The 18,430-nt window shown below is 42.0% G+C and overlaps 2 protein-coding genes across 2 annotated transcripts in view; one reads left to right on the top strand and one right to left on the bottom strand.

Annotated features, from left to right (window-relative positions):
- tacc1 (transforming, acidic coiled-coil containing protein 1) overlaps nucleotides 1–7,235 on the bottom strand; it is a 35,916-nt gene extending 28,681 nt beyond the window's left edge. The window contains exon 1 of the mRNA XM_030419630.1: nucleotides 7,063–7,235. The gene's annotated coding sequence lies outside the window, so the exon portion shown is untranslated. The remainder of the gene's footprint in view (nucleotides 1–7,062) is intronic.
- A 5,169-nt stretch (nucleotides 7,236–12,404) lies between these two features.
- Nucleotides 12,405–18,236, top strand: LOC115583571 (neuronal vesicle trafficking-associated protein 1). Its single transcript, XM_030420548.1, has 5 exons — nucleotides 12,405–12,717; nucleotides 13,039–13,195; nucleotides 13,486–13,602; nucleotides 15,048–15,158; nucleotides 16,833–18,236. The coding sequence occupies exons 2-5, from the start codon at nucleotides 13,067–13,069 to the stop codon at nucleotides 17,031–17,033; spliced, it is 558 nt and encodes a 185-aa protein (XP_030276408.1). The 5' UTR covers nucleotides 12,405–12,717; nucleotides 13,039–13,066; the 3' UTR covers nucleotides 17,034–18,236.
- The last annotated feature ends 194 nt before the right edge of the window (nucleotides 18,237–18,430 follow it).

Here is an 18,430-nt window from a genome sequence, read left to right as displayed (position 1 = left end):
GACGATAGATGTCTTTTTTTATAATTCACTGTAAAATCAGAATCAAACAGGTTAATGTTCTGACTCACATGACACTTTTGCCGTGACTCCTTGAGCTGGCTCTCCTGCTGCCCTTCTTCTGACTTATATTGCCTCCCATTTTGATCTTCCCTCTCTGCAGTCGACGTATGAACACCAACACCAGTGTGTTTCCCTTCAGCTCGTAGGCATCACTCTGCTGCGCTCCTGTGAGACTGCAGCAGTGCTCTGCTGTCAGGTTTCTCTGTTGACAGGTAGGTCCTCCTGCCCTGCCCTTTCTACTCAAGTCTCCTCCCTCAGCTGCTGGAAGTAAACTATCAGCAGCTGATACTGTAGCGTAATAAAGCTGGGAGGGATCAGCTTGTGTCCTATTTGCCAGCCTGGTTGTATTGGGTAGAAAGTCTCAGCCATAAAAAAAGATGTGAGTCATGAGATGAAGCAGGACTTGTTGTGTGAGGATGTGGCTTAAGGCTTCCAGAGATCTGGCTTGACCAGTTCCTGACACTGCAAGAGCATTCAGGCGAACACTGGGCCACTGTCTGTTCAAGTTCAGGCTTTTTACTAATGTGATTATGGTAAACATGTGAAGTGAAGTCCTTTAGGGCAAAAATCAGCTGATTTGAGTTCTATTCATTGACAGTTGCGTGTTTGCCTGTTTCGATGCCCCGCGTTGAAGTGTGTTTTTTGGGAAGTACACATGTTGTGAAATCTGCGCAGCACAAGCAATGCCAGTGTGTATATTTAGCTTATATTTTCCTTTTTTTCCACAGTGATAAAATGTGACTTTTTCCTTAGGCAACCGTTTTTCCTGGGATTGCATCCTTACAGGCAAGTGGAAACAAGTTCTCTTTTAGTTAGGAGCCGAAACAGAATCTGGGTTATGTGCTGGCCAGGAAAAAATGTTATTCTATAATCCCTCTGATAGTTTAAGCTAGCCCCAAGATGGCCTGGAAAGCAATACATTAAATCTATATACATTGGCAACTTTGGCACATACAAAATAAACATCTGGGATAAATAGATCAGAAATAGGGTGAAGGAGGAGAAACAGTTTGGTGTGAGGGTAGGAATACAGCCATTTAAACGGTGCTTTCAGTTAACTGCTATGACCCATTAGGAAGCTACAGATGTGATGACAGATTTGAAAGTCAAAACTACCTGGAATTTTTACACCGTCACTAAAACTTGCCATCGCAATGACTCTCATAATGATACCTTGTTTTCCAGCCCCTCCAGCTTAAGGCTGCGCACAGGGTCAAAGGTCGAGGAACAGGAAAAGGTCATCCCCCTTTTCATACCACACATCACACACACACACACACACACACACACACACCCATTCACACAGACTTGTAACAAACACTGTTGTGTGCCGCATTTTTAAATAAGGTTGGACAAAGAAGAAGGGAGCGTTTCATGTACAGATAACAGAGGTATGTTTTTAGGTATTTAGATGAAGATTAGTTCCACACTCCAGACAGTTAAAGGCACATGATGCAGGATTTGTCAGTTGCCGTTTGTAAACGCACCTTTCAAAGGTGCAGATGCCTTTGGGCCGGCGAGTCACCGACGCAACGTGGTGGTATTTGGCGACCGAGGAATGAGACTCAACAATCAGCTCTCGTTTATTAGAATCGCTGATGAAGAAAATACAGGCAGGGGGCAGACACGACTAAACACTTCTAGTAGGTCACAAGCGATTATTGAAAGGGATTATTTTTGTACAACCCCATGCATTGTTCCTGCTCAATACACCTTTAAAATAAGTCAGAAGTAATTATTTAAGTATTTTCTTGCCTTACTGAGGTTTGAGGTTGTATGGGTTAAAGATCCAGCACATTAAGATACTGTCATTCTTCAAATAAAATTGGCAAATCAAATTACAATTTACACAGTATGCAGCCAAACTATCATACAATACACACTATAAAATATTTAGAAAAAAAAGAGTTAGATTAAGATGTTTCTCTCAGTAGAAGACATCACACGGGGTGGTGTGAAGAGCGAGTGGCCATCAGTGCTGCTATTATTGAGACTGTCAGATAGGTGTTGATTCAGCTGTTTAGCCATCTAGGTGTTTATGTTTTTTTTGTCCACCCATTTAGATGAACGTATACGCTGTTTCATCCACTGTTGTTATGGCTGGCGCTCCCTGGATAAATCTAAGGGGGTTTGAAGGTAGTTAAATGTAATTCAGGATTGATTAGGGATAAAAATGTTTCTGTTACTTGAAACGCTTTTTTCCTTGTAAAATGTTGGACATTAAATGTTAAGAGCTATTCACAACGCTGCAGCGAGAGCGGCTCAGCTCAGAGAGGGGAGGGATTTGATGCCTGGGCTTTGGCTGTCATGTGAAAATAAATGAACTGAATCATGCTAAATTAAGTCATACAAATCAAAGCACTTCTTATCAAATTTCGTATGAAACAAAGCAAATCTTCACACCAAGATAATTTCCCAATGGCCATGAAGTCGGCTTTATTTATTGATTTTATTTGATGATTATTTGAACAAATGTGGATCTGAAGGGGACATTTTTCATTGAATGTTTCCAATTGTTGGTAAGCTTACTTGATTCTTATTAAGTCACCAATAATCAACATTAAAATATGAGTTTGTTATCGTTGTATTGTTTGAAAACGCTGACAAGGTGAAGCACATTACCTGCAGCAGCTGACTGACAAGACTGAACAAGTCTAAGTCCACGACTACCTGTAACTCCTGCCAGAGTTGGGACCAACCTTAACTGTAAAGTTCACGTGAATAACTCTTAGAACCGCCTGGTGTTTTTGGTGAATATGGCCTGGCTTCTCAAATTCTTTTGACACATTCTGAGGTTCTGAGATAAACTCTTTGGTTACGCTGATTGAGGGATCAGAAGTAGACTTTGTTCTGTTTTGAAAGGTTGCAGTGTTAGAGGATAATCTCTCACACTGCTCTGCCACCCTGTAGGAGGTGGGGATGAAAAATAAATGAGTCCAGACATGCAGGTTATCCTGATCTGTCATCGGGTTAAGCCTGACATCAACTGGTTGACTGTGAGCACTGCCAGAGTCTGTGCACTGTTGACTTTCCCAGCTGGGTGTCAGAGAGACCACACAGTAATAGTAAGGAGGAACTCTCTCTTCATCATCATCATTCATAGTTTCCCTACGCTGGGCAGGTCGTCATTCATTTCTACGGCTTTCCATCATGGTCAAGTCAAGGGCTGGGCGAGGCTGTGCTGCCAGAACCGCTCACTGGAGTCTGTAATTTTGGAAAGTACAACACAAATACAGTCCAGAGAGGAAACGTCACAACGGTTTCACCATTTAAAAAGACTTGAAGAGCAGTTGCGTGCATTTTAGAGCTTGTCTGGTGCATTGCGTTGCTCGGAGCTGACCACAGCTTGTTGTGCTGCGAAACACCCATCACAATGTGTTTGTCAGAGCGGGTCAAACAGCTGTGTGGCAGAATGTCCCAGTGTAATATACGCTGCTCACACAAACAGCCACTAAATGAAGACAATGGCCCTGCAGACAAAAAGGCGTCCTCTCTTTGTTGTCCACTCCACTATAGTGTGTTTTGCTACCGCCATGTGGGTTACATAAATGTGAATCATAGTTAAGGAGGTGAGGAAGGAAATGTCATAGTGAAGTCTGACAAGAGAGCTGCATACATGATTCTACAAATAAAGGATGACACACAGATGTTTTTGAATGTTTTTTTTTTAACAATCCAGCCAACTCTGATGGCTTTGTGCTCTTTTACATGCCACTGCTGACGCAATGCTTTTCACATTCCCAGTGGCAGAAAAAGTATTTAAATCTTTTACTTAAGTAAAAGTTGCAATATCACATTGTAATAATACTCTGTTCCAGGTTAAAGTCCTGTATTCAAAATGTAACTGAGGCAAAAGAATGAGCAATGAAATACTTAAACTGTAAAAAGTAAATGTTGAAGGCGACAGAATGGCCTCTGTGACCATAATGCTACCATATCATTTACTCTATGACCTGATTACTATTACAATTACATTACTATCTATGTTGTAGCTCGTCGAGACGGAGTCAATTTTAACTACCGTACTTTATATAGGTAGTGTGTTGTTCAGTCCTCTTGATATATCATTTTACAAACTCATAATAGGTTTTCTATGTAAACTTAATACTTCTAATTTTTGTAATTAGTAACTAAAGATGACAATTGTAGTGCAATAAAGAGGACAATGTAGAGGAGCAGACGTAGAAAGTTGTCTGAAATAGAAATGCTCAAGTAAAATACATCAAAAATGTACATTAATTAAGTAAATGTAGTTTCCAGTGTTGTAAATGTACCCAAAAATCATACTTGTACTATGAATAGTACTTGAGTAAAGACTTGAGTCTTAAAGTATGCAATATAAAATGTACTTATCAGCAAAAATGCAAATGTGTGTACTGTAGACTATCAATATTCTGTTGTTTTTTTTTTTATCCAATTGCCAATAAAAAACATAAATGTTTAAAAATATGCAATCTGAAATATTCAAATGCAATCTGCAAAGTAACTAGTACCTAAGAAATAGATGTTTTGGGGTAAAACGTAAAGTGTTTGCCTGTTAGACGAAGAAGAAGGGAAGTATAGAGAAGCAGAAAATGCAAGTAGTACCTCAAAATTGAACTAAAGCACAGTTACATTCCAGTCAAGTTTCTCTTTGGAACAATAATTATATTTTTGAAGTCTGTTTCTGTAACACTTGTTTCCTCACTCTTGGATCGAGATTTGAGACAGAAGCAGAAAATAACCCTTCTGAGCCAGACTCAACTCACTTTCATTTCACTTTATCCAGTCCATGTGTGTCTTCCTGCCTGCCTGCCTGCCTGCGTCTGTAACTCTGTGTTATTGCAATCTCAGTCTTTGTCTGTCATTCCATTGAGAGGCACGAGACCAGAAGCGACACAAGTCTGAGAAACAGTCCTGTGTTGACTCAACTTCCCCAGCCCTCCCCTTCTTTACTTCCGGCTCAGTCGGCCCTCCCAGCCACGTCCGTCCACACCGGTGAGCGGGCCTCTATAAATCAGAGCAGAGCACACAGGCTCTGTTCATAACAATAATAATAATGGCTTGTAGTAAGTAAAAAAAAAATCAGCCTGTGGAACAACTGAAAATGGTCTAAAAAACAGTGTCCTGTATCTCACTGAAGTGCTTCCTTCTAGGTGACTGTGTCTTATATTAAAGGATAAGTCCACCTATTTCGCACACCCAAGTGTGTTTACAGGTTTGGGGGATAGTATATGTGAAAAATAGTACTATAAACCCTTTTGTGGCTCCATAGGACACTGCACATATTCTGATAAAATGCCTCCAGTGATGTCACTCAGTGGCTTAATTGCATTGTGGGTAATGTAGGCAACACATTTTGAGGTGATATCTCTTGTTCTGCTTTATCGGTTTAGATCATTTGTTTTTAAACTGTTTATGGTGAGTCCAACAGTGTTATGGTGTGCAATGCAGGAAGAGGACTGCTTTTCAAAGCTTTGCACTTAAATTACCCACAGTGCAACTTCGCTGCTGAGTGACTTCACTGGCGGCAATTTATCAGACCATATGCAGCTTCCTCTGGAGCCAAAAAAGGCTTTACTTATTTCATATATAGAGCAGTACTCCCCAAGACCTGTAAACACACTTTAATGTGAGTTAACCATTAAGGTGTCATGAGATATTTTGACTAGAAATTAGACAAATATACTGGGAAAGATTTAAATTTTTTGCAGTGTGCAACAGCTTACACTGCTTTAAAACTCGTTTGTGATCCTAGGCGGGCCGTCAAAGGAGATCCCAGCACAGAAAAGCACTTGTTGAATGTGTGTGCTCGTGTGAGGGAGGAGAAGCCAGGAAGTGGGGGTTTAAATGCTTCTGGAAGTTCACAGGTCATCCATCTTGATATTTGGCTGAGAGGAAATGTTCCTCATTCCGACCACATTCCAGCGTGATTTATGTTTTTTACTTAATGAAGCACCCGCTTTCAAAATACCCTTTTTATTGGTAAGTTGGATTGCACTATTTGGAAAGAAGAAGTCATCTTTTGTGTAAAAATAAAGCTGTTATGTAACAGAGCCGCGTTAGAGTTCTGTTTGTGTATCTGAGGGGGAAATGGCCCTTCCCATGCATGCCATGCCATGCGTCTCAATATTAATACCACAGAAATACCACAACTGAATGGAAATTCCAACAAAACTATGTCTTCAAGTGACTCAGTCAGAGCTGACGCTGAGCGTCTTCCACCCCCGGCCCTTCCTGCTCGGAGCCTCTGGGTGTGTCTCCCTGTGACCTCATCTTCCCAGAAAAACCCCCAGAAACCTCAGCAGCACAATCGCTCACATGATGCAGTCTCTGTGCAAGCAATCCACAACAACAAACCGTTCAGTTTATAGGAAAACATCTCGCCTGGCGCTGATGGTGGTGCCGGTGCCCCTGCCTATTCATTCAACCAGAGCAAGTTGAGTGTGTGAGTATGTGTGTGTGTGTGTGTGTGTGTGTGTGTGTGTGTGTGTGTGTGTGTGTGTGTGTGCAGACTTGCATCCTGTTTATACAGCCCGGTCACTGCTGCCTGCTGTGAGAACTTGAACAGATCATACTTTCAGTCCTAACCTTATTGTTCTTGCCAAGGTTCTTTCCATTCTTTGTGACTAATTCTTTCTCAAGGGGAAAAATCTCATGTGGGCAAACTTTCAGTAACCTGTCTGTCTTCATAAAAACAGCATTAATGAGGACACAGCTCTGTAAATCACACCCACCAGAAGCTGCTGTGTTGACCAGCGACAGGAATTATAGATTCGTGAAAAGAGGCTTTTGTGTTCATGCAAAAGACAATAGCTCCCACATGGCAGCAGGACTTTTTAAACCAGACACAGCACATTCAATGAGTCATCTGACAACAGTCCAAAAGTCAGCAGATCAATACCAGACCACGCACACAGTTAACTAGAGCAAACATACTGTACTCACAGCACTGAATGAATAACGGGGCACCTGACAGGCAGACTGGCTGTCACACCAAGAGTTTCAGAGCGTAAATCATACCTCGGCTTCTCTGAGAGCTGATGGGCCGTGACAGGTCAGCTGGGAGGTCTGTGTCCTTCACAACAAACTGGATGTAAAAGTCCGTGGTCAGTAACAGATGGTCCTGAAGGGAGTCTGAGCTCAGGCTGCTGTTGGAGGTGCCGCTCTCTGAGTGAAAATACTTGTTCTCTCTGCGTGGCGGAGCTTAGTCCATGTGGCTGGATGGGAAATGGGAAATGAACTCTCTGGGCAAAGAGCCAAGAACAGAGTGGGTTTTAAAGACACAGCAGTTTGCAGTGCTACGTAACGTGCAGTCACACTTTAAACTGTGTAAGTTCCATGTAAAGACATTTTCAGCTGCTATTTTTATCATTTCCATGCATACAGTTGAGTTTATTTTGGACACTTACTTTGTTTTACTTCATATTTAATATTTCAACCAGCATTTAGCATCATAACAGACTTTCAAGACTACATGCAGCATGGCACAGTCATATCATCTAGATTCAAACTAGTATAAATCAACTTAGAAGCTGAGATCTACAAAAACACTTTCATCCTTTCAGTAGTGGAAAGTAACTAAGTACAATTACTCACATACTGCACTGAAGTAACATTTACAATTCACAAGTACTCGTTTTTCCCTTTTCCGCAACTTTGCTCCACTACAATTCAGTGTTCAATTCAAAGTGTTGTAGGTTTTACTCTGGTTGCTTTGTTTGACAACTGGTGACTTATTGCTTTGCTAATTTTGATTAATAGGCTGATAGAAAATATATTTAATGGATAAATTATAATCCAGCATTAAAAATTAAGATTAGACTTCACACTTAATTATATTTTGATGGTAATACTTTTGTACTTCTCTTGAATGCAGGACTTTTATATGTAACAGTTTTTCTACACTGTGGTAATGGTATTTCGACTTGAGTAAAAGATCTTTTTCCCACTGGCATCTTTACTGATCTCTCAACTCATTTTGGTAATTACTCACAATAAATCCCACTGACAATGAGACAAACGGTGCTGTTTAAAGTAAAGAAAAAGAGAAACATCTGTTCAGTTGTTTGAATCAATTTGTCACTGCTGTGCTGCCTTTTTGTAGAGTGTTTAGAAAAAGGAGTTTGGTATCATAAATTCACAATTTCGGCAGTCAAAGTGATGGAAATAATAACACACTTAGACAAGAATTATAATGTCACGCATTACACAGACAGCAATGAGTTAATAAGTGAGCAGGTGTCCCCCTCTAGTGGGTTTTACTGAGAAGGCAACTGCAGCAGGGGGCCCAGATACACAAGTGCCTGCTAATGCCACCGCAAAGTCTGTTATGACTTGTCTGTATTATTTTAACATATGCTTTAAGACTAGAAGACACATTTTTTCAAATAACATAGGTAGGTGATTTAAATAAGAAACAGCATCAACAGTGGCCTGCTGAGATTATATTTTGGATCATGCACTGATGACTGACTGACTGACTGCTCTATATCATGTGAAAAACTAGAATTACGGCCTCATGGTTTTGTACCTCAGTGCATCCAGTCAAGTCGCTGTTCCTGAGCGATGGTGTTGAATAATGGGCAGACCATTTTATTGCAGAAATTGACATTTGACCTTCTGGATATAAAATGACATAACTTCATAATCTTATCCTGCTAGATATTCGTATCATATGAATTGATGAGTAATGGTAAACAATGTGTTTTGTGAGGTCACAGGGATCTTGACCTTTGACCCATGACAACCAAATTTGTGCCAAATCTGAAGAAATTCCCTAAAGGTGTTCCAGAGCTATCGCGTTCACAGGAATTACAGAATCTTGCTTTTCAAATAAATTCACATAAATATAGAAGACTGGTACAAGAAAATGTATTTAATCAAAATACAAGTAACTTGTAATTTAAAAACTACAAAAAGACATCATATGCAAATTGATATAGCTCTGCTATCAAAATGTAATTATGTTGTGTTGTTTAGTTTATCATGCAAGAAACTCTACGTTGACTTTATCTGTTCTTTTATGTAGCATACTCTGCTTTTGCACCAAAAATAGATCAAGTCAGTGGTTACAACAATTTTCTGGTGGAAGAACATCTGATATATTTCACATATTATTAATGATTAATCGATAATCCCCTGTTAAAGCAGCTGGCTATCGATTAAAGAAATTCCTTAAAATGTGCATCCCTAACGCCGATGTTGTTGGGGCAGAGACATAATAATAATATTTATGTAAACTTCTTAAAGGGTCTCTTTTTATCATTAATGATGATCTCATATAACAAATAAAGCAGAAGACATCCATGAGTTTGGTTATTTCTGGCAACATTTTGACTCATTTATGATGTCGCTATTTAAAAATTCTGCACAATGAAACCAAAGTGTATCAGTCTGTATTTAAACACTGATCCTTTGCTCCATTCAGCCCCGGCGTTTCTTCACATCTAAAGGAATAAATTGCAATGCTGAGCTATCAGTCTGTGTCAGTGTACACACTCACTTCCTCCCCACACTATATTTCCTCTCAGGAAACATAGTGACTTCACCTCTCAGGCTGCGGGGGAAAAATCTGATAGCTAATAACTTTGTACTGTAGACTCATCCCACACTCATCATCAGACAACCCAGCAGCGAGCAGCATCACACAGAGGCGCTGTAGTTGTCATGTTGCCACCAGGCCGAGTTCACAGAAGAGCTGTGGTTGCTATCTCAAAGTGTGATGAGATCGCTGTCATTTTCCCTCTGCTGCTGCCTCCTTTTTCACCGCGGATTAACAAGCTGGACATGATCATTTATGCATCCTCTCCTAACCCCCTTTCATTCACACTGTAGCCTGGCAACAAGCTACAGGGAAGTATGCACAGACATGGCTTCATTTCACCATCTCTAGGTACATCATGAAGAGGAGTCATAAAGGGCTTGTAAAATCAAAAGGTGGAGGATAATGTACGGTATCCTGGGAGATGCGTTGTTAATAATTCAAGATGATTAGTGAAGGATAATTAGATATTCTATTATCCTAATGGATCCCAGCATTTTTTAAGTTTTATTGGCACAGCCTCAGTGGCTGATGAGATGATGTCTTTTCTTTTTCAGATGGCTTTGGACCACATCTGATCCACGAGAAGCTGTATGACCGACTATGAGGAATATACCAATACAAACATCTAAGCGTCTAATCTACAAAGTCATTGTTAATTCAGTGAAAAGAGAACAGCTGATCACTACAGAACCAATGAATATGGTGATCTCCTGTCACTTGAAGGCCCTGAAAACATTGTGTGAGCGATTTGATCATGAACACACTATTTTCTGACAAAGTCAGAACAGTTTTGGTTATTTCACTCGAAAGATTTCTGTTCTGCATTTTTCCCTTGAGCTCTCCACACTGATTTGATGTGGGTGGGATCAGTGGTTGGATTACTGTCTGGTTGTCCGGGGTCAGATTCTTCACTGCATGCTGACAGACAGAGGGCATACTCAGCTGCACTTGGCAAAGATAAAGAGAATGAGCCTACTGACCTGAAGGCTCTGGGAGGACATGCTCTGCCCTCCTCAGATTAAATATGTGCACAACAATCACACATAGGAGGAAACAGAACAACACATAAAAATGGCCCATGCGGGCTCATATACTAAAAAACACCCGGCACCTGACCAGATCAGTGATGTTACACACATTGTTAGTAAAGAATAAATACATTGATCAGAGCGAAGCTGCACTCATACATTTACAAAATGCATTTGAAAAAAAACAAAAACATTTGAATTACAGATGATAGGACATTAAATTTAAATTCAGTGTGATGTGTTTGCAGGAAGAAGTAGTGCTCATAGTTATTATTCAGTTTTTGGATCTGAATCTGGTGACAGATGGTGAGTTGTTTGGTTACTGTCTTTCTAAAAGTTTGTTGCTCATTTAATCATGGACAAGTGGTGTTGGAGAAGAATACTGGGTTTGAAGCCATTGTTTAAGGAACTTTAACTCCCTCTGTAAACATTGTGGTTCTCACCCAGTGAGAGTGTTTTGCCTCTGCTAATGACTCTTGTTCACTGGCTCAGGGTTTGGGCCAGTGGCTGCACTCGTACTGTCCAGCCTCTTTTGGGTGTTAGGTGTGGATGGGCAGTCAGGTACAACCTGAGCACTGGCAGCAGATGCGCTGCTATAGGTCTGCTCAGCCCCTGGTTGGTGGAGGGGCATGGATTACTCTTGGCCTTGTTCCCCCCACCCGTCTCAGCATTCAGAGTGAAAGACAGCATGTTAGCATGTAAATACACACGTCTGCAACATGAACTCCAGGACACTCACCAGATGAATGTTGGCATGTTACATTTCTGCAAAATGCATGGATGTCTTGCATTGCTACGTTTACCGTTAAATGTTCATACGTGGTGGATATGCTGAAACTACATGTTTGTCTTTGTTTCAGATTTTAACTAAACACTGTGCTTATGCCCTTGTTAGGTTGTTAGGTTAAGACACAAAAAAAACACTTGATAAGAGTTGAGAAACAATCACAATTTGGCCCAATGATCATAAAATATCCAGTTGCATCCTTCTGATGCTAAATTCAAAAGCTAGTTGCTAACCTGTGCCCCATACGCCTACTGTTTGGTGCTGATCAGTGTGCAGTGGGTTTTTAAACAGAAAACACTATAGAGCTCTCAAGGTGAACCAAATCAATACAACTGCAAAACCTGCCCTGTGGTGATTCTTGGTCTGTTGGTGCCCAAAGCAAAGATTCCCAGCAGCGGGCCTTCTCCAGCCAGCCTTCATCACCCTTAGATAATCTGATGCCAACAACAAATTAATGAGATCGAAAACTTTTTCTTCCGTTTGTAATGTTCACATGTATATTCTTTAAAACTATAAATAACATTATGAATTATTGAATAATATTAATAACTGACATTATAGAGAGCCCACATTATAAAGCCATTGATTGTCAACACATAAAGCATTTTGAGGCAGCAGCGGTGCAGTGCACGATATAGTGCCTTTATGGGAGGTTTGATTTATATTAGTCATTGAAAAATGTGCCAATATGAGGGGCCATCAGGGGCCCCTTTCCCCACATTTCCGTGGCCCCAGACATTTGCCTGGAGCTGCAGATTCAGTCGGTAATTCTGTGCTGGTTCATCGCTCCCATCTAAGATCCAAAAGCTTAAGTATCATCATCAGGCAGCTGCCACCAATACAGAGTAAATCAATATTTAAAAAAAAAAACAAAAAAAAAACTTTGAAATCACTCCAAACACTCATCTCTAGAAGATCTTTAATTTTCCATGAGTTTGCATTAGTTTATCTTCCTCTGAATCTGCCTTAACAGCCATAATGAATGCAAAGCCGCGTCAATGGAGACAATGAGAAACATCATGTTCACCCTGTTGTTTCACTGAATCCTAGCTGGCACCGGGCTCCGGCTCCTGGGTCCCTGCCACTGATCAGATGTGAATGGATGGATGTGATGAGGATGTTACATCACTTGCAGTGCAGCCAGACGCCAGCAGCAGCATCCAGCTCGGAGGTAACGCGGCGCGCAGACCCAGCTGGCCATATTGTGCACCAGCTCTCCGCAAATCGGCTGCGTCACACCTAAAAAGCCATATATCAGCGTCGGAGCTCTGAAGCCAGCACATCGGGAGAAATACGCGCTTTGGAAAACGCTACTGGTAAGTGTTTGGATGCGGTGAATCCTATTTTCTTTTCGCCGTCACGGTGATGCATCAGTCCCATTATGTCGATGCCTCGCGTGTCCTCTCCTGCGCTTTTGTGGATAACAGGCTTTCTCGTGGCCCACAAAGCGCCTCATGCACATCATTTTTTTCCCTGTTTGCATGTGTGGGGGGGATAAAAGACCCCACGTAATTCTACACAGAAAAAAAAAAAATCCGATTTGAATTGAATGAAGCACTTGTGATTTCCTTGGATGTTGAGATTGCTCGTTAAATGCCTCCCGTTGAGCGGTAATGAGCGTGTTTACCCCCCCTCAGGTTGGTGGATCTGTCGCGCAGGGGAAAAATGGTTAAACTGGGGAATAATTTCAGCGAGAAAAATAACGGGAAGGTGGTCTCCGAGGACGGATTTGACACCATCCCCCTCATCACACCATTAGATGCCAGTCAGCTGCAGTTCCCTCCACCAGATAAGGTAAGATATCATTCAGAGCCGGGGGGGCCTTTGTCTTTTATTTCTGTGGCTCTATCATTACAATTAGTCCAATTACGCATGTGAAAACAAAGGAGAACTAATTGCTTTGGGGTTAACAACGTTCATGTTCCAGATCTATTATCTCTCCTTGTAAAAAAAACAACAACAATACAAAAAACCATCCCGCTTCTGTCCTCTCTAAAGCTGATTTGTTCCTCTTTCATGTACTGTGCATGTATGTGTGTGTCTGTGTGTGTGTGTCTCATGTGTTTTTTCTCTCTTTCTGCCAGGTGGTGGTGAAGACAAAGGCAGACTATGACGGTGAGAGCAAGAAGGGGAAGCCACGATCTCCCAAAATCGCAGAGTTCTCGATAAGCATCATTGAAGGCGTCTCCGAGCGACTCAAAGTAAGGAGAGCGTCGCTGCTGCCGTCGCCCGTGCGCTTCATCTCCATCTCCATCCCCGGCATCTCCCACACTCCTACACACACACACACACACACACACACACATGCATATGCCGAGAGATCGGGCAAGCTGTCTCCCCGCAGCTCGTGACATGTGTCACCAAATACCAATCCCAGTGTTGCCCCTCAGCCTCTATACGTCCAGGCCACCCTTTCTCTACTCGTTTCCTCCCGTGTCGGCCTGTCATCTTGCCGGGCTTACACATGGAGACGTAACGCACAGTGATTCACTTAGCCCCGCCCCTGAAACCCTAATTAATTCAGCCGCTGCCATGGCGATGGCCTCCAAACGCGGGCATCTTTCTCAACAAACCCCTCCTCCCCTCCTCCTCGGCCACCAGATGCGTTTAACCGTTCGCGTCGTGCGTAATGACCAACGCATCTGCTCACGTGGAGGGGAAAAAAAATAATCAAAACACAACCCTGGCCTACTTTAATATTCATAAAACTAAAATTTGCTCTGCGTGCAGACTTGTGAGAGGCTCTCACTCCACGCTCAGGATCAACAGATGAAGCCTTTTTCTCCGTGAGGTGCGTCAGGTTCCCCCTTCAGTAGTGGAGCTTTAGTTCTCAAACATCTGAGAGGCGAGGAGGCACAACACCGTCTCAGAGAACACACAGCGCTGCTTTGAAACGCTGCAGGCAGCCCCCCCTTTTCATCGCAGATAGTCTCTTTCATGATCTCCTGTTGCTTGGCTGTGTTTGTGTTGCGCCGTCTGCTCCGGGATCCGTACAGACACACCAAAGGAATATCGTTTTATTCCCATTGACGCGCGCTGTCACCCAATCTGAGCTGTGCCAAAGCAGTACAAAAAGCACTGGCATGCACGGCAGGCACCTGGCTCCCTTTTCCAGGGAGATCCTTTTTCTGTATTCTGTCAGCGCCAAAAAAAATCAATGTTTGCGTCAGGATTTCACCGGTTCTGAAGTATGTGACGGCCTCTCTGTCGCAACCATTCCTATCGACTGATGCAAATAACTGGAGCACACCTTGGGGCTCAGCATCTTCAGCGGCTGTAATGAGGCGATTCCCCCCCCCCCCCCCCCCCCCCCCACCCCACACACCTTGCCCCCCCCCACACTTCCTAGAAACACCAGAAGCAGTTACATAACTCCCCTGGGAGGTGAGAGCTGGGCTGTGCAGATGGTCACACAAGCCATTCTCCTGCCGAGTTACTGTACGCAGAACATCCTATAAGCCCTGACCGGCTGTTCGTCACTGACACATACATCCACGGATTTGTATATACATCAGCCTTCTGTTCAACCTGAAATAGTCACACAAACAATTTCATCCTGTTTCCACTCTTAAAGGTTGCGTAGACTTTTTGGTGTCCTTTTCACAGAGGTGTGACACAGGTGTTGTGCTGCTGGTGTCTCCTCTAGGTGACCCTGCTGGTGATCTGTGCCCTGGCCTTCCTGGTGTGTGTGGTGTTCCTGGTTGTCTACAAGGTGTACCAGTACGAGCAGCCGTGCCCCGACAGCTTCGTTTACACGGTAAACACACTCATGGGCATCGTCCTTCGTGAGCCCGCCTGACACTGATGTGTTGATGAAATGATGATTTCATTGTACCACGGTTAACCAACAGTCTTCAGTCTGCAAAACACTTGATAGCCCATATAAATGAGGCTTATTATACAATAATTGTGCCATAAAGATGAACCAGCAGGCAGCCAGACACCATTATGGTGTTAATATGACAATCTGTTGCAGTGAAGTTCTGCATTTGCAAAATCTTCCCTCTGAATATCTCTGACACTTGTTTTTCTGTTTGTGGACATGATCTGTAATGGGACAATTTACTATGTGAGAGCAGCATTTTAATATGAAGGTCTTCAGTTTTTTCACTGTTGCCGCACTTTATCAGCATTTGGGGTCCTTTTAAATGAACTTGAAGGTCCTATTTGACACTTTGGGATGGTGGCCGACCTGTCTTACAATCCAAATGAGTGAATATTTGACGTGTTGGGCATCAAATTTGTCTGACAAATAGCACCTTTAAAGCAAGACTATGTAACATTCATGATAAGAAAAGGTCATCTAATGGAAAACAAAAGTTTAAATAATTAGCAATAAAACACACCGTTGCTTAGTTCAGTACACTCTGATCATACAGGCTCCTGGGCTTATGCCAGCTAACATTAGGAAACTTTAAATAAATATTGCTGTGTAATAGTCGTCATTGGGTTATTATGGATTTTCCTGACTCTTTTCCATTCCTGATGCCGTTTCGGTACAGTAGAATTTTAGCAGAAAATTTGTTTGATCCTAGGCTAAGGTTAAAGACACGCAACCGCAGTGTAGTTTATAGCCTGACGTTAGTTTCGTACCTCTGGTGATCTCAATCACATTCTGAAAAATCATAGAGACTATCTTGCTGAACAAAATGTAACAAAGGTATCATAAACTTGTGTTTGCCAGGGACATTAGTTCCAGCAGTAATCAAAAATCCAATTCAAAAATCCCATGGGCTTTTTGCTGAGGGAATCAGGGCGATGCTGACTTTCAGTCCAGCCTTGAAAAACACGTTATCCTTACAGCATTCTATCATGAAGCCCAGAGTGGTGGCTCTGGCTGTCACCATATTGGTAGTGCCTGAGTCAAAATGGGTGAGGGAGGAGCGTGGGTGGAGTTGAGGTGTGTGCAATGAAGCCTGGTTGCTGACAGCTAGCAGCTGGCATGTTAAAGTGTCCATGCCCTTAATAATGTATACTTGAAGGCCCGCCTATATATATATATATATATATATATATATATATATTTCAAATATGATTTTAAACACACAGTTATCACAGTCTGTGAAATTAGCTATAGAGACTATACATATTTTTTTTTTAACCAGGCTGTAAATACGTTTATTTCTGCTTTAAAGTTTGGCATTTTAACAGGAGTTGTTGGAGAAGCTGCAGTTTTCATTTAATTTTTAAGGTTGTTGCTTGGTCCAGTGAAAGTCGCAAAGCTTTTCTGTAAAGTCGGTGACTCAGTTTCCAATGTTAATACTCTCTGGTCTGTTTTCATTTAAAGCAATATATTTCACTCCCTTTCTTTGTTTCTCAGAATTCAATTGCACTTTCCTGAGTCATAATTTCATCACCTTGTGTTTCTCATTTCACATTGTCTCTTGTCTCTCGGTATATTTAATCTTGTTCCCTTCCCTCTTTGGAGCAGCAAGGTCGCTGCATGCCGGCTGGGATGTATGGCAACTTCCCCCCTCAGGGCCCTGGGGGCCGCGGGCGCCTCTTCACTCTCATCAACCACTACAACATAGCCAAGCAGACCATCACCCGGTCAGTATCACCATGGATGACCATCATGTCTGAGGAGAAGGTCACCCAGCAGGAGACGGAGACTGCCCAGAAACTGGCTTAACCAACCTGGGATCAGGAGTTGGCCTCACCTGCTGCAGCAAAAAAATAAATAATAGGGTTGTGCCATTCAAGCAAACCTCAGAGTCCCAGGGCTTTCTGTGGGTGAAAAATCCACTTTTTTTGCCCGAGGTGCTCTGCTGCCTTGTTGATGTAGTATTTTGGTCGGCTGATGTGTACTATGGCAGAAAATCGGTGGAAATTTTGAGCATGTTTTCAGCTGAACAAGCCTTACAGTGGGGTGGATTCATGGTTTGTTTGAATAGCATACGTTATTATTTATTCACACTTGAAAACAGAGTGGCAATTGTGTAAAAGAAAAAGCCACAGGAATACAGACACACACTCACTGTCTTTGTACATACACATATGTAACAGAACTCACTTTAGTACTCACATTGTGAAATGACTGTGAACCATCCCCATGTCTGCGTCGCTTGTTTTCACGCACATGCACGCACGACTCTGAATCCGTTTGCTTCAAACCTCTTTCTTATCAAATACATAAAGTACTGATAGCGCATGTCAGACCTCGTGAGGTCCAGCAAGTGGTACATTTCTCATGAAGCGACAAAGTTTGCAGCGTATTTGCAACTTAGGTCATCTGTGTGAAAATATTTTACTGTTCATGATGTTGTGAATAATTGAGGCTCGACATGAAGGAAACCTTTTAACCAGCGGAAAAAAAATATTTTAATTGTGTTGTTTTGGCACAGCTCATACTGCTCTCTGCATTTAGTGCTATTAAGGAGTTTTTAGTGTTTGATGCATCACATCTTTTGAACCAGCATTGATGATTGTCTCCATGCATTTGAACCCATGTGAACACTGTGTGCTTTTCTTTGCTGCCTACATGAGACTTACTTATCGTTTACTTTTCATAGCATACATTTGATGCTACTGTATTGAATGTTTTTGCATTGCTAGTGAAGACACTGTATTGTGCAATGCTTAGCATTGATTAATGTCCCCATTAAGGCTGTGGATGGCCGTTGGTAGCCATCACAGCTACTAGACTTAGATTGATGTAGTGGAACAATCTGACAGTAGTCGCTTGTCCTGTTGCTTTTTTTCTGTATTTGTCATTGAACTTAAACCGTCACAAATTATGTACCTTTTTCAAACAAACAATGTAACGATTACCATTAAAGTGCATTTGCTACATAGAAATGTTCAATGAAAACTGAAATAAAGTGCCCACATTTCACACCAATGTCCAAGTGGAATCTGTCACGAACTATTTCAGGAGTAAATCTTGTCAGTAATGCTGAAACTCCCTCAGTGCAGAAAATAAACACAGTGAAGAGCTCAAGTTCCCTTGAGTAGAGATCAAAGAAATATTTCTAAGCGCTGTAATGCTTGAACTACAATATAGGTTAATCCTAATGAACAGATTAGGCA

The sequence above is a fragment of the Sparus aurata genome, chromosome 6 (genome assembly GCF_900880675.1).
Source record: "Sparus aurata chromosome 6, fSpaAur1.1, whole genome shotgun sequence".
Classification (NCBI taxonomy): Eukaryota; Metazoa; Chordata; class Actinopteri; order Spariformes; family Sparidae; genus Sparus; species Sparus aurata.
This window is presented reverse-complemented; position numbering and strand designations above follow the sequence as displayed.

What these genes read in the sequence shown, in the direction of transcription:
- LOC115583571 (XM_030420548.1), top strand. Translation starts at nt 13,067, where the DNA reads ATGGTTAAACTGGGGAATAATTTCAGCGAGAAAAATAACGGGAAGGTG. An exon ending in AGTTCCCTCCACCAGATAAG is followed by an intron (nt 13,196 to 13,485) that starts GTAAGATATCAT and finishes TCTTTCTGCCAG; the next exon opens with GTGGTGGTGAAGACAAAGGC. An exon ending in CCGACAGCTTCGTTTACACG is followed by an intron (nt 15,159 to 16,832) that starts GTAAACACACTC and finishes TCTTTGGAGCAG; the next exon opens with CAAGGTCGCTGCATGCCGGC.